This window comes from Megascapheus bottae, chromosome 21 (genome assembly GCF_031878675.1).
Source record: "Megascapheus bottae isolate mThoBot1 chromosome 21, mThoBot2.hap1, whole genome shotgun sequence".
Lineage (NCBI taxonomy): Eukaryota > Metazoa > Chordata > Mammalia > Rodentia > Geomyidae > Megascapheus > Megascapheus bottae.
Window position 1 is genome coordinate 34,080,094 of NC_143529.1, and position 22,364 is coordinate 34,102,457.

The window sequence follows — 22,364 nt, forward strand, 5'->3', positions numbered from 1 at the left end:
CAGAATTTAAGGATGTGACTTGAACTGGTGGAGAGATTTTGATAGGACTGGAAGTAGGGAAGAGAAGGTAGCTCAGCTGGGTGTGATGGCTCACACCTGTAATCCTAGCTACTCAGGAGGCTGACTTAGATGCCTTTTAATCTTAAAAGGGGGAGCAGAAGGAGAAGGAGTTCTGGCATGCCTCCTGGTGTGACGGGAAGGGGCTCAGTCTTAGCAGACTTCCCCTATATTATAGCTAATCTGCCTTGAATTCCTAGAGACAAGAGCTCAAAACCTTTTTTCTTTTCGGAAGTAAAAGGGATAGAGTCTTTTTCTGTAGTTGCCTCATTGCTAATGTGGGACTGTAGCCCATACAGATCAGGGATCCAGTCTTTTGTCCTGCTTCGTCCCCAGGAGGCAAGAAGGGTTGGCAGGGTTGGCAGATGTTTGAAGTATTATCTTGTGCGACAGTCCTGTGTGATCAGGGTCACTGAGGACTCCCAGTACTTGGGGCTCAGGCTGAGATCCTTGAAGGGGTTTTCTCTGGATAAATGTGATCTGGCCTGGATGAGTTGTAGCAGACATGGCCTCAAGTACTTTTCTGCTATCCTCCCAGATTTCCGCCTCTGGAATAGCTAGGATAATAGGTCTGAGATGTCAGGGGCCCAGTTGCATCTGATTTCTTTAAAAAAAAAAAAATCTACAGGGGCCAGGAGTGGTAGAGTGATTACCTAGCATGCACAAAGCCCTGGGTTCAATTCCTTGGTACCACATACACAAAAAAAGCCAGAGTTTGGCCTAGTGGTAGAGTGCTTGCCTAGCGTGCATGAAGACCCGGGGTTCGATTCCTCGGTACCACATACATAGAAAAAAGCCGGAAGTAGTACTGAGGCTCAGGTGGTAGGGCTCTAGCCTTGATAAAGTCCAAGGACAGCGCTCAGACCCTGAGCTCAAGCCCAGGACTGACAAAAATAAATAAATAAATAAAATAAAGAATGCTTTAAAAAAAAAAAAAAGCCAGACGTGGTGCTGTGGCTTAAGTGGTAGAGCTGGTACTGAGAAAGCCTAAGGACTGAGCTCAAGCCCCAGGACTGGCAAAAATAAATAATAATTAGCAGCAGCAGCATCTACGTATACTGATTTATCTATTGTCCTTTTTCTAATTTTGGCAGATTGCAGTTGTTTCCTTAAAGGTCTATTTTCCTATGAGATCACAAACAACCTATAAGATAATCTTATGAATTATCTTCATGGATTCTCAAATCCTTGCTGAATGCATGAAATTTCCAGCATCGTGAAAATACATTCTTCTTCATTCTCTGTTCCAGCTCTCTCCTGAAACATCCTCCTCCCTCACTCTCCATGCCATCCACTTTCCCTTCTCTCATTCCCCAGAATCTGAAAGACTAAACTACTTAACACCTACTCATCTTTCAAGGTTCTATTCAAATGACAGTTCTGAAGCCTCTTCTGACGCCCCCAGCAACAGTCATTCTTCCTCTGCATCTCCACTGCACTTAATGCTGTGCACTTATCACCCTGTATTCTGATTGTTGTTCTTTCTGTTTCTTTCTTGGCCAGTCCTGGGGCTTGAACTTAGGGCCTGGGTGCTGTCCCTGAGCCTCTTTGTGCTCAAGGCTAATGTTCTACCACTCTTGAGTCACAGTGCCACTTCTGGCATTTTCTGAATAATTTATTGGAGATAAGAGTCTCATGAACTTTTCTGCCAATGCTGGATTATTAGATCTCAGCCTCCTGAGTAGCCAGGATAAAAGGCCGGCATGTGACTATTTTCTTTTTCTTTATCCCATATAGAAGAGGAAACACTTTTTGGACCTGGAAAGTGGTTTGTGATTTCACATTTCTTGGGTTTATCAGTATATAATCTGCTATTTACTCAGCCTGTTCACGAATCTCTGCATGAACTGCAGTAAGTGGCAACACCAAGACCAGAACCCAGCTCTCCCTCTTTACTGGCTCCATACAGCAATAGTTAAAAAAAAAAAAATAAAACATAGTTCTCACATGACAATGCTCAGGTGTTCAGATTTAGTCCTTTTTTTTTTTCATTTGGCAGTGACCTGGTCAAGGAACATATTTTACAAGCAGACCTGTCACCCAGGTAGCAGTTCTACACATGGTAGTTATAGCTATAGCTATCTCAAAATCTGTCTAGAAAACTACAGAAAAGATAGCGTGTTTCTTTTTTCTTTTTTGTCAGTACTAAGGCTTGAATTCTGAGCCTGGGTGTTGTCCCTAAACTCTTCAACTCATGGCTAGTGCTCTACCACTTGAGCCATAGTGCCACTTCTGGCTTTTTCTACTTAGGGCTTCATATGCATGCTATACAAGCACTCTATTGCTAATCCACATTCTTAGACCTATCATCATAATCTTTTTTTTTTTTTTTTTTTTTAGTCTGTCACAGGGCTTGAACTGTGGGCCTGGGTGCTGTCCCTGAGCTTTTCAGCTCAAAGCTACCACCTTACCCCTTGAGCCATAGCACCACTTCCGTTTTTTTTTTTTTTTTTTTTGGTGGTTAATTGGAGATAGGAGTCTCAGGAGTGTTAGGGCTGGCTGGCTTTGAACCTCAATCCTCAGATATCAGCCTCCTCAGTCACTAGGAATATAGGCATGAGCCACCAGCGTCCAGCTGTGTCATAATCTTATAGTTATCATACCGAGAAACTTTTTTTTTGGTGGGTCTTGGGGCTTGAATTTGATCTTGAATTTGATCCTTGAGCTCTTTAGCTCATGGTTACAGCCCTACCCCTAGGCCTGGGCATTGTCCCTGAGCTCTTCAGCTCAAGGCTACCACTCTACCCCTGAGCCAAGCCCCACTTCTAGTTTTCTAGAGGTTAATTGGAGATAAGAGTCTCAGGTCCTTTTTGTGCCCAGGCTGGCTTGAACCTTGATCCTCCTGAGTAGTAGCTAGGATTACAGGCGTGAGCCACCATGTTCCGATGAGCAACAATCTTGTATACTTCATTCAGACCAAACTCACTAATCAGTTTTCTCTCATCTATTCTTTACAGATGGCTATGATCAAAAATGAGAGAAAAAATAATGAAAATAAGAATATAACCATTTGCAATTTAGCTCTAATTGTTAAAAGTTCCTTCTTATTCTAGCCTGGACACTGCCCTCTGTAACTGGAGAATAACTAAGAAGAATACAGGGGATATAATTAGTGGAAAAGAATAATTTTCAAGTAAAAGATGAATATGAATGTAGTTTCAACACCAAGGAGTTCTGAAAACTTATAATCAATAATGTAGCAGCAGCAACATTTCTCCAGGAAGGTGAGGCACCAGTAATCCTAGCTACTCAGGAGGAGGAAATCTAAGGATTGTCCAAGTTACTCTTATCCCTAATTAACCAGAAGTAGCTCTAAGTGGTAGCTGGGATTGAACAGAAAAAGCTCAGGGCAGTGCTCAGGCCCTAAGTTCAAGCCTTATAACTAAACAAACAAACAAAAATCACATGGTTTACGATAAAAATATGAACTTTGAGCTGGGTGCTGGTGGCTCACACCTATAATCCTAGCTACTTAGGAGGCTGAGATCTGAGGATCACAGTTTGAAGCCAGTGGGAAGGAAATTCTGAGACTCAGATCTCCAATTAAACAACAAAAAAAGCTGGAAGTGGAGCTGTAGCTTAAGTGGTTGAATGCTAGCTTTGAGCACAAGGCTTAGGGACAGTGACCGGGCCCTGAGTTCAAGTCCTAGGATCTCTGTATACACACATACACACACACACACACACACACACACACACCACACTCACACACACACACACACACACACACACACACACGCACGCACGCACACACCAAAAAGAAAACTTTGCAGGAAGACAAAAACAATGTTTAAATTTAAGGTTGTTTTCAGCTCTTTAAGCCTCAATTCTCTTATCTATAAAGTGAAACCTGGAACACACAGGGTTGTGATAATAAAATGACATACCAATGTGTTTTAATAAGGGAAAAATGCTGAAGGAACAATAGATGGTATGAGACCACTTCCTTTCTTCTTGGGGCTATATTAATAGCACTATTTATAGTTAATTCTTTAGATTATAAATTTTTCTTTTTCTTTTTCTAGTTCTGGGGCTTTCTCAAGGCTAGAGCTTTACTACTTAAACCACAGTACCACTTCTGGCTTCTTCTATGTATGTGGTACTGAGGAACTGGACCTGGGTCTTCAAGCATGTTAGGTAAGCACTCTACCACTAGGTTACACTCCAGGCCCTAGACTATAAATTTCGAGACCATAATTGCTCTTCTTGACTCAATCCATGTATCCAAAAAGGACTAAATGAAACACTTCTTTAATTTGGAACGCCTAACAAAAAACGCTGTATGAAAACCAGAAACTAGAAGCTGGGTGCCATTGGCTCACACCTGTTATCCTAGCTACTCAGGAGGCGTGAGACTCTTATCTCTAATAACCACCAGAAAACCAGAAGTGTAGCTGTGGCTCAGGTGGTAGAGCTCTAGCTCAAGGACACAGGACCTAGAGTTCACGCTCCATGAGTTACCCAAAAAGAACCTAACAAAAAAGAAACTAGAAAAACTAAATTAGATTGTAGGCTTTGATTATATCACCCCCTCCACATAAAAAAAGGATTTTGTGACTTCTGGTACAGAATGTATCTTCAGAGAAACACTTGCTGGAAAAAAACTCATTACCAACTAAGAAAAGTTGTCACCAAATTAAAGAACTGCAGTATTGGAAAAGGACAACACATACAATTGATCATACAATTTCCCTCTTGACACTCTTAGTTTAGGACAGACATCTATCTGCTCCCTAAAATATGTACAGAAAAATCTTTTTTCAGGTAACTAATTATTAGAAGCTGTGCTAAACTATGTCCCCTGAAATTTCTACTTAAGCCTCGTATTTAGAATGGTTTTTAAAAACATATGAAAACACTCATATCCTTTATAGATACTTGTGTGTGTCATGTGCTTGAACTCAGAGCTTGGGCCCTTTCCCTGAGCTATTTTTGTTCAAGGCTAGTGGTCTATCACTGGACCCACAGGAAGTCCTTTGTGTGTGTGTGTGAATTGAAGGTAAGATTCTCATAGACCATGAGACTTTCCTACCTGAGCTGGCTTTGAACAGTGATTCTCAGATCTTAGCCTCCTAAGTAGACAGGATTATAAGGAACTAGCTACCAGTGCCTAGCTCCTTAGCAAGTATTCCCTCCATTCCCCATTTAATACCAGAATTTGAACACAGGGCCTCATTTGCTTGTCTGGATGTGAGCCACTGCCACCTGACAAATTCCCTAATTATTAAATGTTTCAAGCACCCTTCTGTGGACCTGATCCATTCTGCACTGCTCCCCTTTGTGGTAGACTAATGAGTTTTTTGTTTTGTTTTATTTTTTGCCAGTCCTGGGCTTGAGCTCAGGGCCTGAGCACTGTCCTTGGACTTTTCTCAAGGCTAGAGCTCTACCACTTGAGCCTCAGCACCACTTCTGGCTTTTTTCTATGTATGTGGTACCAAGGAATCAAACCCAGGTCTTCGTGTATGCTAGGCAGGCACTCTACCACTAGGCCAAACTCCTGGCCCTGACTAATGAGCTCTTACAGTGGCACTGTCACCTTTGTTTCCATAAACAATATGCTTCTTGATCCAGTCCCCAGAGATCTTTATGGATCCTTTGCTGTAAAAATGTATTTGGCTTTCTTCTCCACTAGAAAATGAACAACAGGGTAGCTCACATGTGTAATCCTAGCAATGCAGGAGGCTGAAATCTGAGGATCACAGTTCGAAACCAGCCTAGGCAGGAAGTCTTGACTCTTCAATTAACCACCAGAAAACTGGAAGTGGTGCTGTGGCTCAAAGTGGAGAGCTCTAGCTTTGAACAAAAGAGCTCAGGGATAACCCTCAAGCCCCGAGTTCCAAGCCCCACGACCTACCAAAAACCGAAAACCAAAACCCAAAATCAACAACAGCAACATCAACAGAACAGGTCAAAAGCAAAGTAGAATGCTTCCCTTGAAATCTGGCCAATCTGAGCTTTAAGCAAGGGGGAGTGGTGAGAAGTCAGGCTGAAACTTCGAAAATTCCTTTTATGATGCTAAAGCTCAGGAAAAGGGACCTGTCCCTGCATTCTACACTGAGGATCTGTAGAGAGAAACTAACCTTGAGACTTGTGGGGCAAAGGTCGCTCAAGCCTAATGAGAACTGGAGCTATGGAGGTTCTTTATCAAATGTAGTGATGAATGGTGTTTCATTTCTCTACAAGTTACTATCATGTTTCCCTATAAACCAGTACGCAATCCTGGGAAGAAATTTAGGTCTAAAGAAGACAAATTCCTTCCAAATACATAGAAGTAGGAATGCCTGTTTAACAATCCAAAGTAAGCAGGGCACTGGTGGTTCACGCCTATGATCCTAACTACTCAAGAGGCTGAACTCTGAGGATTGTGGTCCATGGTCTAAAACCAGCCCTGAACAAAAGAGCTCAAGGATAGTGCTCAGGTGCTGAGTTCAAGCCCCACAACCAACCAAAAAAAAAAAAAATCCAAGTAAGCCAGTGGCTCATGCTGTAATCCTAATCAGTAAGAGGTTGAGAAACAAAGGACTGAAGTTCAAATCCAATCCAGGCAGAAAAGTCTATCTCTAATCAGCAAAAAAGCAAAGTCACTTCTGGCTTTTTTCCTATGTATGTGGTACTGAGGAATCGAACCCAGGCCTTCATGCATGCTAGGTGAGCACGCTACCACTAGGCCAAACTCCTGGCTTGGTGATTCTTTCTGATAAATAAATAAATAAATAAATAAATAAGAGCCCAACTGGTTCTTTTTTTTAGCTCTCCTGCAATAAATTGGTATGAGATTCATTCCTAGATAACCCTTATTAAATAAATTATTTCTCCAAAAGCAAACAAAATGTTATAGTTTCTCCTTAAGAAAATATAATAGCATAAAGGCACAGTTTATATTACAGAGAAATAAATAGCTTTATAGTCAGATTGATGCTATTCCCAATTATTAATGGAATTAGTATTGATTACCTACCATGGGCCTTATAGGCATTATACTAAATTTCCATAGTCCTCTGAAAATATAAGATATGGATACAGAAGCATGATGACTGTGAGTGTTCTGCCTACCATCACAAGGTGGAGGCAGAAATTTAAACGTATAGCTCATGCTTAACACTGCATCCTGTGCTCTCCTGCAACTACATGGAACACTTTGACAGGTACTAAAACTCTCTGGAGAGGACATATATGCGTGTGCATACACAACACTCACAGAGTAAATGAGTGTTTCTTTCCTTCCAAAGTTCTCAACACTGAATATAAACAATCATACATTTTTGTCAATTAATTTGGAAAAAGAGGATAGGATTGTTTTTAAAAAGTCGAGCATCTCTTCATTCATTGGTCATTTCTTCTCGGAACTGTATGTTCATACTCCTCCATTTTGAATTAAATGTTTATGATATTAATTTGTGGAGTCATTTATACTTGAGGTATTAATATTTTTTAACATATCATATTACTACAATATTATTACACTACTACTATGTTATATTAGTACCTGGAGTATAAATAATAAGTGGAGACAAGGGGCCAGGAGTTTGGCCTAGTGGTAGAGTGCTTATCTAGCATGTACGAAGATCTGGAAATGGTGCTATGGCTCAAGTGGTAGGGTTCTAGGCTTGAGAAAACCCAAGGACAGTGCTCATTCCCTGAGCTCAAGCCCAGGATTCAAAAAAAAAAAAGTGGAGACAAGGAGCTGACTTAAAAAAAATAACTGAAGCTGGACGAAGTGGCTCACGCCTGTAATCCTAGCTACTCAGGAGGCTGAGATTTGAGGATCAAGGTTCAAAGTCAGCCTGGGCACAAAAGGACCTAAGACTCTTAATTCCAAATAACCTGTAGAAAACTAGAAGTGGGGCTTGGCTCAAGGGTAGGGTGATAGCCGTGAGCTGAAGAGCTCAGGGACAGCACCCAGGCCCAAGGATAGGGCCTTAAGCTGAAGAGCGCAAAGACAGTGCCCAGGCCTAGTTCAAGCCCCATGACCCACAAAAACAAAAACTGAATCATTACTTGTGTGTGTGTGTGTGTGTGTGTGTGCTGACTGATTTGAAAACTTGAATTTAGGGCCTGGGCACTGTCCCATAGCTTTTTTGCTCAACACTTGTACTCTTACCCCTTGAGCCCTATCTCCATTTTCATATTTTCCTGGTTAATTGAAAATAGTCTCATGGACTTTCCTGCCTGGCTTGGCATCTAACAGGGAGTCTTAAGATCTCAGCCACTTGAGTAGCTTGGATTACAGGGATGAGCCATTGGTACATGATTATACATATATATATATTTTTTTTTTGAATGGGATTTGAACTCAAGGTTTCTACACTTGCTAGGTAGGTACTTGAATTAAGCCTATTACTGCATATCTTGCAAGCAAATGCCTGATGGATTAATGATGAAAACATAAAAACATCATCCTTTCTTATGACATTCTCATCAGTTCCTTCATATTAATTTTACATATATATATATATATATAGTTGCCAATGAAAAAATATTCAGCTAGGGAACACAGTTCATTACCTATTATACTATAAGCCTAGTCTAAGAGTATTATAATGAGTTGGGCACAGTGGTGTGCCTATAAGTCTTGGCTACTTGAGAGACTGAAGGAAGAGGATCACACGAGCTCAGAACTGCAACAGAGACCTCAGTCTCATAAAAAAAAAAAAGTCCTATGATGAATGCAATGTCACTGAAAACAAGTGTTTTCAGTGGAAATTATGAACATGATAAATTTATCAAGTGAAAAAATGAGAATACAATGTCCTAATTCCTTTTTTTTGCAAGTGGTGATGGTACTAGGGTTAGATCGAGGGCCCCACTCTTGGTAGGTGCTTTGGCCAGACCTCCAGTCCCTTTTCGTATTGACTTTTTTTCCCCTGGTTGAGGGCTTGAACTCAGTTCTTGGGCATTGACTTTGAGCTCTTTTGCTCAAAGCTAGCACTATTCCACTTTGAAGCACAGCTTCACTTCCAGTTCTCTGCTGGTCTCACAGACTTTCCTGCCTGAGCAGGCTTTGAATTGAGATCTTCAGACCTTAGCTTTCTGAGTAACTAGGATTACAAGTGTGAACCACTCGCATCTGGCTTTTATGGATTGGCTATTTTGAAGGAAAGGATACTTTATGTTCAGGCTGGCTTATGACCCTCTGACTCGCGCTTTCCACATCACTAGGGATGACTGTGCTCAGACACTGTACTACCCTGGTTGCACATTGTGCTCAGACATTGGTTGAAATGGAGCCTCTTGAAACTGTATGTCTAGGCTGATGCTACCACTATTCTCTGACCTCTGCGTCCCATGTAAGCAGTATTGCCAGCGCCAGTCACTGTATGCAGGCTCTAATTCACTCATGCAGCCTCTAAGTCCTTTTTTTTTTTCCTTTTGGTTCTGGGGTCTGAAGACAGGACCTTGCTCTTGCTGAGCTGGCACTTTTATAATTTGAGCCACATTTCTAGCTTCTAATTTCATTCTTATTCATTAATTTATTTTTGGTGGTACTGGAGATTGAACTCAGTCAGAGCCTTATACTTGTTAGGCTGGTACACCATAATTTGAGCCACACTGCCATTCTCTAATTCCATTTTTTAAAAAGCAAATACAGTAAATGCTAGACACATTGAAAGCCACACTAAAATATTAACAAAGGCCATTCTAGGTGGCTAGAGTTTGTAACAGGAAAATTAAACACCATTTAAAAATCGATTGCTCTTGAAGATATCCCTTCTAAATGGACATGAAGATGAGACTGTGACTCATATATTTGCATATCCTTCAAGTGGAGAGAGCCCTGTGAATAATAGCCACTCACCAGACTTTTGTTGAATGAATGTAATGGGGAATGTGGAATTCACAAACAATCTCAAATCAGCTGCTGAAAGTGATCAAATATGAAACATTTGCAGGAGAATAGCATTTGTTCCTCAAGTAACATTTTCATTCGTAATATTCATTCTCAATTAGGAAATGTTATGCTTTAAACAAAACAAGACAAAAATTCAAGAATCTTAATGTGTATGAAGCTGCAAAGTGGTGAGATAATATTGGATAAAGGTGGCATGAGGAAGAAATCTTACAAATATTTTTGAAGCAGCTTAGGACAAATACAAAGCAAACACTAAATTCTCTCACAGTATATCTGATTGAGCAATTATCATCCCTACCGAGTATCTAGGTGCTGTGGGACCTAAACACATTCTCTGGGGTCGGGAGCATAGCCTAGTCGTAGAGTGCCTGCCTAGCATGCATGAAGCCCTGAGTTTGATTCCTTTGTACTACACACACACACACACACACACACAAGCCAGAAGTGGTGCTGTGGCTCAAGTGGTAGAGTGTTAGCCTTGAGAAAATTGAAGGACAGTGCCCAGGCCCTGAGTTCAAGCCCCAGGACTGGCAAAAAAAAAATTCTGTTCCATCCTATTGTAACTATTTTAAATCATACGGTAAAATTACAAGTAAGCCAATCCTGTAAAGGCATGGGAAAGACAAACAGATCAATGAAAAAGAAATATTAAAAAAGTAAACTTATGTCTTATGGAAATTTGGCATATGAAAAAGACACTTCAAAATGGAAAGGCTAGACTAGTAAATAGTGCTAGGACAAGTGCCTATGGAGAGAGCAGATGTCATTATATTTCTACTACATGCCGTATGTGGAAATACATTCCATGTGGATTAAAGAGCTAAACACAGAAAAGAGGAAAACACATGAGATATTTAATTAATCTTGGGATAAGGGAGGTTTTCTGAAACAAGACACAAATGTAGAAGTTAACAGGAAAAAAATTCAGCTCAACATCAACCAAAAAAAGAGACAAATGGTATACTGAGAGAAAATATTTACAACTTTTATATAACAGGCCACAGACTGATACGAAAAATATAGAGAACACCCATGAAGCAATATAAAAAAAAAACTCATTAGTAAAATGGGTAGGAACCAAATCAACCATAAATTCATAGAACATGAAATGGCCAAATAGGAGATATGCAACTTGAAAACAATAATCCAACACATAAAGCTTACTATGCATCAGCCTTTCTAAAGCTTTAGGTAGGTACCAACTCATTTAATCTAGCGAGAGTTCCATGAGCTATCATAGTTACCATTATTGCCCCCATTTCAACAGGAGAAAATGAGGCAGAGGTCTAAAGAAAGTTTTCAGGGCTATTCAACCAGGACTGACTAGAATTCCGACATGCAGTGAAATTCCTTAGTCCAGTGTGGCTCTTAACCACTATCCTATTACTACCTCTCCTGGGATCTAGAGAAGCAGAAAAATACAAATCCAAACAAGAAATTATTTGTAATCTGAATTTGCAAATAAAGAAATGACTAACAAAGTCAATGTTGGAAAACAGTATTGTCAACCTTATTACTTTTTGTTTAGTTACAAATGACATGATTCTTATTCTCTATTCTTTCTGAAAAAAGTTCAGAAAAATCACTAGCACTTAGGTGGATCACGCCTGTATTCCTAGCTACTCAGGAGGCTGAGACCTGGGGTTGCAAGCCAGCCTAGGTAGAAATGTCTGTGAGACTCATCTCCAGTTAGCCACCAAAAAGCTGGAAGTGGAGCTGTGGCTCAAGTGGTAGAGTACTATCCTTAAGCAAAAGACCTCAGGGATAGCACCCAGGTCCTAAGTTCAAGCCCTAGTACTTGCATAAAAAGGTTTAGAAAAATTATTTACCCAACTAAGGGTACACAATATCAAGAAACTCTTGCTAATAAATTATCTTTTATTTTCCCCCCTAGAAGAAGGAAACTTTGAAGTTCTTGCTTTTTCTGCAGGGGTGTGTATGTGTGTGCCTGCGCGCACGCGCCAGTACTGGGACTTAAAACTTAGGGCCTTGACACTGTCCCTTAGCTTTTTTCACTCAAAAATAGCCTTCTACCCTTGAGCTATATCCCTACTTCTGGCCTTTGGGTGGTTAATTTATAGCTTGTGGTAGAGTGCTTGCCTAGCATGCATGAAGCCCTGCGTTTGATCCTTAGTACCATATAAATGGAAAAGGCTGGAATTGACCTTGTGGCTCAAGGGGTAGAGTACTAGCCTTGAGCAAAAGCAGCTCAGGGACAGTGCCCAGGCCCTGAGCTCAAGTCCCAGAACTGGCCAAAAAAAAAGTACCACAGACTGGGACTGACTTCTAATAAAGATTCTCAGATCTCAGCCCTCAGAGTGGGGAGGCTTACAGGCATGAGCCATCAGCCCTCAGCTCCTTTTCTCTGTTAATCCTCAGATGCCAGAGGACACTAGAGGAAGAGCACTTCATTGCTCCTACACTGCCTTACTTGTGCTTCAGGATTTAATCATCTTAAGTCAAACAAAACTCTCTCTGAAAGCATGTTCCTTGATGTCCTATCATCACTGAAGTGGCCAGTTCACTTTCCTTCTAGCAGGCTGACACAGTTCTGTTGTCTAGTCTTTCTATATTTGTTCCTTAACCTCTTTCCTAACAGGTTTAAGAGTCACGGTTAAAGGCTTTTCTGCTTTATTTAAAGCCACATGTACCAGACCTTTATCTTCAGCAATATGATCATCACAACCATACAAAAGCATGGCTTCTGGAATCTTTACATTTTCTAGTCTCTAGATTTACTGTTCACAGCATATATGGTATGTAACAAGGGAAAACAAATTCATACCACAGCTTTTCTAAGTTAATCATCCTGTTTATTTATAAGCTTCATCACAAAGAACACTAAAGTATAAAAATGTATTACTTAAGCTTCACTACAAAAAAAGTACTGAAATGTATCACAAATGCTAGTATGCAATGATGCTAGTATGCTTTCAGTTATAAGTATAGCAGGTCAGGGGCTGGGGATGTGGGTCAAGAGGCTGAGCTTAGGAGGCAGGAGGCCCTGAGTTCAAATGGCAGTACTGTACTAACTACCCCCTAAAAAAAGGTCAGCTGATGAATAATTTCATTTGTACATCCAAAACTTTCTGTTCCTTCCCTCCCTCTGTCCACTTCTTCCATTCCTTCTTCACTTCCTCCCTTCCTACCTCTCTCCCTCCCTGTCTTTCCCCGTTCCCCCTCCCTCATTCTTGTTGCTGGGGCTGGAACCTGAGGTATCACAGATCCAAGCATTCTACCACTCCATATTCCCAATGCCAGCTCATTCTTGTACACTTTTTTCCCAATGTGTTCTAAAATTTACTACCAACTTGACTTGTGACTAGGTCAAAATTTGCAGGGATGAAATAGGCATTGTGACAATATAACAGGTTGCTTAGAGAATGCTGCTTAATAAACCTTCAGGGAGGAGCCTCACATAGTGATGACTACATTTCACTGACAGAGGAACTTAAGAACATTCCATGTAATAGAGAAGGGACATAAGAGATTAAGGTCAGTAGGAACACAGGTAAAACCGAAATACACAAGATCAAAAACTTTCAATGTATCTATGGCAACAGACTAACACTTCATCAAACCCTCAAGCTTCCTTACCACAATGAGAAGAGGAGGTGACCCAAGTGACACAACATGGGGTCAGGGCAGTAATTTCTATGTCTACTACATACTACATAATCCCCAATGCAATCAAATAATTTCTGAACAGCTCCATCCTAGCTAGGCATTCGCCACATCCATGTGAGTAAGCAAAGATACTTTTGCTAAGGAGTCTCGGTGTAAGGACCAAATATCTCCAGGTTTTATTTTTGTGTGTTGGTCCTAGGGCTTGAATTCAGGGCTTGAATGCTGTCCCTTAGGTGTTTTGCTCAATATGAGTCACAGTTCTACGTTTGGCTTTTTTGCTGGTTAACTGGAGGTAAGAGTCTCAAGGACTTTCCTTCCCGTTTGGCTTAGCTTCAAGCGTGATCCTCAGATCTCAGCAGCTAAGATTCCAGACCAGACTCACCCGTGCCCTGCTGTGGTCCTCACCTCGTTGGAAAGAAAACTGAGGAGTCCAGGGGACTCGTTGTGGACATTCAAAAGCTCCAAGAGGCCAACAGAGACCTAAGATGAGGCGGATCTCAGACTTCGCCCCCCTGCCCCGCCCCTCCTCTGCCAGTCCAGCCCCGGGAGAAGCCACAAGTGAGGGAGAGAAGTTGTGGAGCTGGGTGGGGGGACCCCAAAGAGTGGAACACGGCATTTGGATTTATCCCCAGCAGGCCACTCGTCCCGGGCCACTTTCCCCTGCTCCCCACCAGTGGGCTTCCCGCCAAAGAGGCTTCTCAGGCTCGGAGGTCAGCCCGCCGCGCCCCTCGGCCCTGGCCGGCCGGCCGCCGCTCCTCCCCGGCCGCGGCGGCCCCCGGCAGAGCTCCGAACTCGGCGGGCCTCCGGGGCCCCGCGTTTCCCGCGCTGACGCCCCTCACGGAACCGGGGCTCCGCAGCCTCCGCCCCCCGGGGGCTCTGCCAACGTTCCCCTTCCTCCCGCCAGGGCGCCCCGTGCCCGCCTCGAGTCCCGGGTCCCGCCGGCGGCCCGGGCGCCGGTCCCGGCCGGCCGCGCTCGCTGTCCGTCCCCGGCGCCCACTTGGGCGCCCCCGCCCCGGGCCGGGCTCCTCAGGGGCGGCCGCTGCCCGGTCCTCCCGCCCTGCCCCGCCCCGCTCCCGGGCGGATACAGTTTGAAGCCTCTCAGGATCTCCCTGGCCCGCTCGTCCTTGGCTGACATGATGAGCGGCCGCCGCCTGCGGCTCTCCCACGCTGGCCGGTGGAGCCTCGCAGATGGCGTCCAGGAATCGAGGACGGAGCTGCAGCCTGGCCTGGAGACCTCCGGGCGAGCGGCGGCGGCTGCCAGACCCGGACCGGCCCACTCCCTCCCCTCAGCTCCGCTTCTGATCCCTTCTCCTTCCCTCTAGCCAAGGAGCGCCCTCACCAAGGGCCAATGGCAAGCCGGCATCGGTGATTGACATCCTCACCAGCCAATAAAAATGTCCAGCGGCTTCGCAGGAGGACGGAGAGCGTCAATAGGGAAAGGCCCTCTGCGAGGGGTCCCACGGGGCAAAAATTTCTTTCGTCGTCGTTGCCTAGAGTTTGCCCCAGAGGAGGGGTGGCTTGCGAACACCAGAGGCTCGAGGGGCCTACTCCCGTGGCTGAGCACACGAGCGGTCTGAAACGATGGCAGGTTGCACTGTGAGAAGTAGCGGGGACTACACTTCCCAGCATTCTAGGGCGCGGCCCGGACCACAGATCCCAGCACACCATCGGAAGCCGAGGACTACAAATCCCAGACGTCCCCGTGCCCTGTCCGTCTAACTTAGGCTCCAGAGTGCCGCGCAGTGTGCGCCAATTCAACCCGGCCGTCGGGCTGGAGGGCTTGGGAGCTCAGAGGCTTGAAAGCGGGCGGGAAGACCCTCTTTCCCCCTCGGGAGGAGATGACAGCCCACCGGCAATTCACTTCTGTTTACGCGGAGCTCAGCAGTCTCCTGCAAATCATGGTAAGGCTGCAAACAAACAAACAAACACACAGAAGAACCAGTCCTGAACTCAGGAAAGCCTAGCACAGCCTGACGTCCTCAGGTTCTGCCTTGTCTGTGGGTCTCAAGCATCTTCTGCATGTTTTGCTTTTGGACTGGGAGAGCTATCGACCTTTACAGTCAGAATGTCAATACAGGAAGGGACTTGAAAACAATCTGCCAATCCAGTTCCCTTTGTTTTTTACATATGAGGAAATTGAGGCCCAGAGCGGAGGAGGGATTGGCCATGGTGGACCAGAGTTCGAATTCGGCCTTAAGTTTACTGACTTGCTGTGTGGGCTCTTTGCACACCCAGGGGATGTTATTTTTAGTAGCATGACAATGTGATTGTTATTCTCCTTGATGAAGAGTTTTCCCATCCCAGACTGAAACTTGCATAGGATGTTCCCTGAATGTGATATTTATTTAATCCTCAGTGTATGTAAGACGTAAGTGTTTTGACTTCTTTCTTTGTCTTTCAAGGTGACACTTAATTTGATTTCAGGAAGTAGGTATTATTAGAATGGAGATCTCATAGGAGACTTCCTTTGACCTTTCCTGGGACTTCTTTCCGGTTCCTGTCCCCCTTTTTTGCCCATCTGGGCACCCACTCATTCTTTTTCCCCATGTAACTCAACAAACATGCTTTCAGCGTCTGCTACTAAGCACTGAGTCAGTAAAGGTGAAAGATATGGTCAAATAAGGAGACTCAATGTGGATGGAGTGTGACAAAGTGACATGAAAGAAATGACACGACTGCCACAAACGCTCTGATGGAGATTCATAACAGCTGACAAAACTTCATGGACCAGCTGAGTGCTGGTGGCTCACACCTGTAATCCTGGCTACTCAGGAGGCTGAGCTCTGAGGATCAAGGTTCAAAGCCAGCCAGGGCAGAAAAGTCCCTGTGTGACTATCATTTCCAATTAAACACTTGAAAACTGGACGTGGCACTAGCCTTGAGCAAAAGAGCTCAGGAACACAGAGTGTAGGCTCTGGATTCAAGCCCTTCAACCAACACAACAAAACAAAGCAAAACAAAAACTTAATGGACAAGGTGGGATTTAAACTTGATGGTCAGGATAATTTTTTCTACATTGTGAATTCTTTTGTCCTTAAATGTTTTGTTTACATGTCTTCTATTGTGTGAGATAGGGTCTTGCAGTGTTAGCCCAAGCTGGCCTAGAACTTGCTCTGTAGAGATTAGGCTGGTCTTGAACTCAAAACCTTATCCCCTTGAGTGCTGGAATTCAGGTGTATGCCACTACCCAAGGCGCTCTTAAATAGTTTTGTTCATGAGGTATACCTACAGTATACATATACATGCCTGTGCCACCATACAGATCAACATAAAGAACATTTTCAGCATTCATTTGTGTTCCTTCAAACTTAGAACTGTGCTCTCATGTCTGGAAATATGCAGCCATTCTTCTGACTTATCATTGAGTAGATCAGATTTGAATTTCATTTAAGTGTAATCAGTATATACAATATGTCTGGCTTATTTATCAACAGTTTCGTGAGATTTCTTTTCTGCCAGTTGCTGAGTAGCAATGTACTATATGTGTATATCACATACTCCAATTATTGGTGACAACTAGTTTTTGTTATTATTGTTGTTGTTCATGGGGTTTGAACTCTGGGCCTGAGTGCTGTCCCTGATCTCTTCATTTCAAGGTTAGTGCTCTACCACTTTGAGCCACAGTGCCACCTCCAGTTTTCTGCTGGAGATAAGAGTCACATGGGCTTTTGTGCCTAGGCTGGCTTTGAACTGAAATCCTCAGATCTCAGCCTCTTGAGTAGCCAGGATTATAGGCATGAGCCAATGGAACCCAGCTTAGGTGTTCTACTTCTGAGCCAGGCCACTAGTCTTGTTTTTTTTTTTGCTGGATATCTTAAAGATAGGATCTTGCTTTCTGCTAGGACTGTGAACTGGAACTGCGGTCCTCTGGGTCTCAGCCTCTCACGTAGATTAGGATAACAAGTTGGAACCCTGCACCCACTTAGGAGCTGAGAAGATGTCTGACAGACTTCTTCCCAGGTTTGCTTTAAACTTTGCACTCTCCATTTTCACCCTCCAAGCTGGAGGATTGCAGAGGTGAGCCACCAGCATCAGGCCACAGCTGCATACTTCCATGAGCATTCGTGTATTCCTTTGTGTAGATATGTACACACAGCTTAGGAAAGAAGCAACTGTCTTGTAGGCCATATATATGATCAGAGATTGTAGCTATTGACAGTTTATACATTTACCAGCATTTGAGAGAATTCTAGTTGTCTCATATCCTTGTGAAAACTGGTGTGGATGCTGTCCCCGAGTGTTCCCAGGGACTTTCCTGCCCAGGCTGGCTCTGAGCCCTGAACCTCAGACCTCAGCCTCTTGCGTAGGTAGGATGACAGGCGCGAACCCTGGCCTGGCTATCAGTCTTTTTAATTTTAGCCGTTTGGCTAAGTGGGATTTTATGAATTTGTATTTTTCTGACTTGAGCACTTTTTCTTATGCTTGTTGCCTATTTGAATATCCTGTTTTGTGAAGCGCTTGCTCAAGTTTTGCCTACTTTTTTCTTGGTTGTATTTTGAAGTATAATTTTATTGTTATTAAGGTGAGGTACAGAGCGGTTACTATTTCATAAGTCAGGTAACGAGTGCATTTCTTTTTCCTCGCCTTTCCCCAGTTTCTCCCATTTTAAAAAGAATTAGATGGGGGCCGGGAGTTTGGCCTACTGGTAGAGTGCTTGCCTAGCATGCATGAAGACCCGGGTTCGAGTCCTCGGTACCACATATGTAGCAAAAAGCCGGAAGTGGTGCTGTGGCTCAAGTGGTAGAGCCCTATCCTTGAGAAAATCCAGGGACAGTGCTCAGGCCCGGAGCTCATGCCCAGGACTGGCGCAAAAAAAAAAAAAAAAAAAGAATTGGATGATTGAAGCTGGGTGCAGAGGCTCACGCCTGTCATCCTAGCTACTCAGGAGGCTGAGATCTGAGGATCATGGTTCAAAGCCAGCCCGGGCACTAAAGAACCTGAGACTCTTCTCTCCAATTAACCACTAGAAAACCTGAAGTAGGGCTGTGGCTCAAGGGGTATGGCGGTAGCCTTGAGCTGAAGAGCGCAGGAACAATGCCCAGGCCCAGGGGTAGGGCAGTAGCCTTGAGCTGAAGAGCACAGGGACAGTGCTCAGGCCCAGAGTTCAAGCCCCATGACCAACAACAACAAAAAAATGGGATGATTGCCTTCTTACTGATTTGTCATTCCTTACATAGTCTGGATGTGGAGTTCATTTGTGTGCTCTGTGCTTTTTTGAATTTCTTTTCTAAGGCTGGCTGATTCTTGTCTTTCTACTCACTGGTGGTCTTTTGAAATAGAAATTCTTTTTTGTGAATCTTTAAAAAAATTGTTATTGTAGGGGCTGGGAGTTTGACCTAGTGGCAGAGTGCTTGCCTAGCATGCACAAAGACCCAGGTTTGATTCCTTGTACCACATACATAGAAAAAAAAAGCCAGAAGTGGTGCTGTGGCTCAAGTGGTAGAGCTCTAGCCTTGAGAAAGCCCAAGGACAGTGCCCAGGCCCTGAGTTCAAGACCCAGGACTGGCAAAAAAAAATCTAAAAAAAATTGTTATTATAAAGGTGATGTACAGGGGCCGGGAGTTTGGCCTAGTGGTTAAAGTGCTTGCCTAGCATGCATGAAGACCCGGGTTCGATTCCTCGGTACCACATACATAGAAAAAAGCCAGAAGTGGTGCTGAGGCTCAAGTGGCAGAGCTCTAGCCTTGAGAAAGTCCAAGGAGATGTACAGAGGGGTTACTGTTATACAAGTCAGGTAATAAGTACTGTTTTTGTTGTTTTTGGTGGTGGTGGTTGTGGGGCTTGAACTCAGGGCCTAGGCACTGTCCCTGAGCTTTTTCGCTCAAGGCTAGTGCCCTATCACTTTGAGTCATAGCTCTACTTCTGGTTTTCTGGTGGTTAATTAGAGATAAAAGTCTTATGGAGGAGTTGGGAGTTTGGCCTAGTGGTAGAGGTCTTGCCTAGCATGCACAAAGACTTGGGTTAAATTCCTCAGTACCACATACAAAGAAAAGCCGGAAGTGGTGCCATGGCTCAAGTAGTAGAGCTCAAGCTTTGAGATTAAGCCCAGGACTGGTAAAAACAAACAAAAAAATCTCATGGACTTTCCTTCTCAGGATGGCTTTGAACCATAATCCTCAGATCTCAGCCTCCTGAGTAGCTAAAATTACAGGTGCGAGCCATTAGTGCCTGGCTTTAGTTTATTTTTATTTTTGCTTTATGGATATAAAGGTGATGTACAGAGGTGTAACACTTAAGTAAGTGATAAGAATACATTTCTTTTTGGACAGCTTTATCCCTTCTCTTGCTCTCTACCAGTTTTTCCCTCCTGTTTCCATCCACAAGTTGTATAATTAGAAATTCCTATTTTTTTTTTTTTTGCCAGTCGTGGGCTTGAGCTCAGGGCCTGAGCACTGTCCTTGGACTTTCTCAAGGCTAGAGCTCTACCACTTGAGCCTCAGCACCATTTTTGGCTTTTTTTTATGTATGTGGTACCGAGGCATTGAACCCGGGTCTTCGTGCATGCTAGGCAAGCACTCTACCACTAGGCCAAACTCCCGGCTAGAAATTCCTAATTTTAATGTTGTGCAGTAGGCTAGTGTTTTCTCTTATGAAACTTCCTTTGCATTGAATTTAGGGTGTATGTATACACACACACCATTCCTGGTGCTTGAACTCAGGGCCTGGGCACTGTACCTGAACTTTTTTTCCTCAAGGTTAGCATTCTACCATGTGAACCATAGGTCCATTTCTGCCTTTAGTTGATTGATTTGCCCTAAGAATCTCACAGACTTTCTGCTTGTGTTGGCTTCAAACTGTGACCCTTAGATCTCAGCCTCCTGAGTAGGAAGGATTCCCAGTGTAAATCACCTACATCTGACCTGGATTTAGAAAATATGTATCTGTAGGCTAATAGTTTCATTTTAAACAGGCAAATGATGGGAAGAGAACATTCAGAAAAGATCAGGCACAGGCCTGATCCAAGTTAGCTGAGCATAGAAAGGCCTGGAGTTTGGGCTGTGAAAGGAGTGGGGAGACCAGGTTGGAAGGGTTAGGTGGGACACACACTGGGAAGGGCTTTTACTGCATCCCTGAGGCGTCTAGACTGCCCTGGAAGATGCAGAGGCATCTTTATGAACTCAGACCATTCAGTTGCCTTCCTCCCATTCTTCTTCCTGCCCTATGCACTTAACACCATCTTCAGATGGTCCCTGGGGCCAGAATCCTGGGTGTCCTTCCTTCTCCCTGTATTCACCACAGCACCAGGCCCTTCTCTCTCTCTCTTTTCCTCTTTTCTTTGGGCCTGGGTGCTGTTCCAGAGCTCTTCAGCTCAAGGCTTGAGCCATAGCACCACTTCTGGGTTTTTTTTTTGTGTTTAATTGGAGAGAAGAGTCTCTTGGACTTTAGTGCCTGGGCTGGCTTTGAGCCATGATCCTCAGATCTCAGCCTCCTGAGTAGGTAGGAATACAGGTGTAAGCCACTAGCACCCGGTGAAGGCCCTTCTTTTTAATGTCCAACTTCATTCAAGATCTCCCATGTTTTATCTGGAATAAATCAGCCATCTCAGGAGTTTCCCTGCCTCCAGTTCTGCCTATATCCACGTCCTGTAGCTTCTGTGTGGTGATCAATCTCAGATGAAGCTTCTTCACTATCCTTTCCATCTTAAAAAGCCTAATAGTTCCCTATTACACAAGAGAAAATAAAAACCCTTTCACTTGGCATATGCTCTAAGTTATGTGTTATGTTACGATACTCCCATAATCTCTCATAGCTGGGGTTGCAAGTATGACCCATCACATCCACTTCATTTGCTGAGATGAGGCTGCCCATCTAGCAGCCCCGGGAACTTTTTTTTTGTGCCAGTCCTGGGGCTTGCACTTAGGGCCTGGACACTGTCCTTAGACACTTTTGTTGAAAGCTAGTGCTCTGCCCCTTGAGCCACAGCACCACTTTCAACTTTCTTTTGAGTATATGGTATCGGGGAATCAAACCTAGGGCTTTGTGCATGCTAGGCGAGCACTTTACCACTAGGCTATGCTCCTGGCACAAGCCCTGGGGTTTTGATTCTTCTAATTTCTGATAATTAAATAGCTCAGATTACAAGTGTAAACCCCAGGGTCAGCCTTACTCTAGTCTAGAATTTGAAAGTGATGTCAGGGCTGGGAGCATGGCCTAGTGGTAGAGTGCTTGCCTAGCATGCATGAAGACCTAGGTTCGATTCCTCAGTACCACATACATAGAAAAAGCTGGAAGTGGTTCTGTGGCCTAAGTGGTAGAGCTCTAGCCTTGAGGAAGCCCAGTGCTCAGGCTCTGAGCTCAAGCCTGGGACTAGCAAAAGAAAAAAAAAGATATCAATCTTTCTTATAACATTTAGTACACTGGAATTTTGTTTTGTTTTGTGGGTCCTGGGGCTTGAACTCAGCCCTGGGTGCTGTCCCTGAGCTCTTCAGCTGCAGGTTATATACGCACGCTTGACTCAAGCCTCAGTTCCCATTTTCTAGAAGTTAATTGGAGATAAGAGTCTCAGGTGCTTTTGTACCTGGGCTGGCTTTGAACCTTGATCCTCAGATCTCAGCTTCCTGAGTAGCTTGGGTTACAGATGTGAGCTACCGCGTTGGGCTATGCTGGAGCTTCTTCAGGGAAGAAAACCTTGTTTTAACCAGAATTATGTTTTACCCAGCACTAGCTAGAACATTACAGATGCTAAAAGGGTTTTTTTTTTAAATAAATGATTGATGTGAGGCTTCTAAACATCTGACTGATTTCACATTCTATCACTCAATGAGTAAATAGGGCTCTTTTCCTTGTCTTCAAGACAAGGGCTGTGGCTATCAAGAAGTCAGTTTTTCCA

General features: G+C 43.8%; 1 protein-coding gene across 1 annotated transcript in view; it reads right to left on the reverse strand.

Moving 5' to 3' along the window:
- Nucleotides 1-14,870, reverse strand: part of Pde6d (phosphodiesterase 6D) — a 41,983-nt gene extending 27,113 nt beyond the window's left edge. Inside the window, exon 1 of the mRNA XM_090355037.1 lies at nucleotides 14,620-14,870. Within this exon, the coding sequence (XP_090211163.1) occupies nucleotides 14,620-14,669 (50 nt within the window). The 5' untranslated portion in view covers nucleotides 14,670-14,870. The remainder of the gene's footprint in view (nucleotides 1-14,619) is intronic.
- Between the last annotated feature and the right edge of the window lie 7,494 nt (nucleotides 14,871-22,364).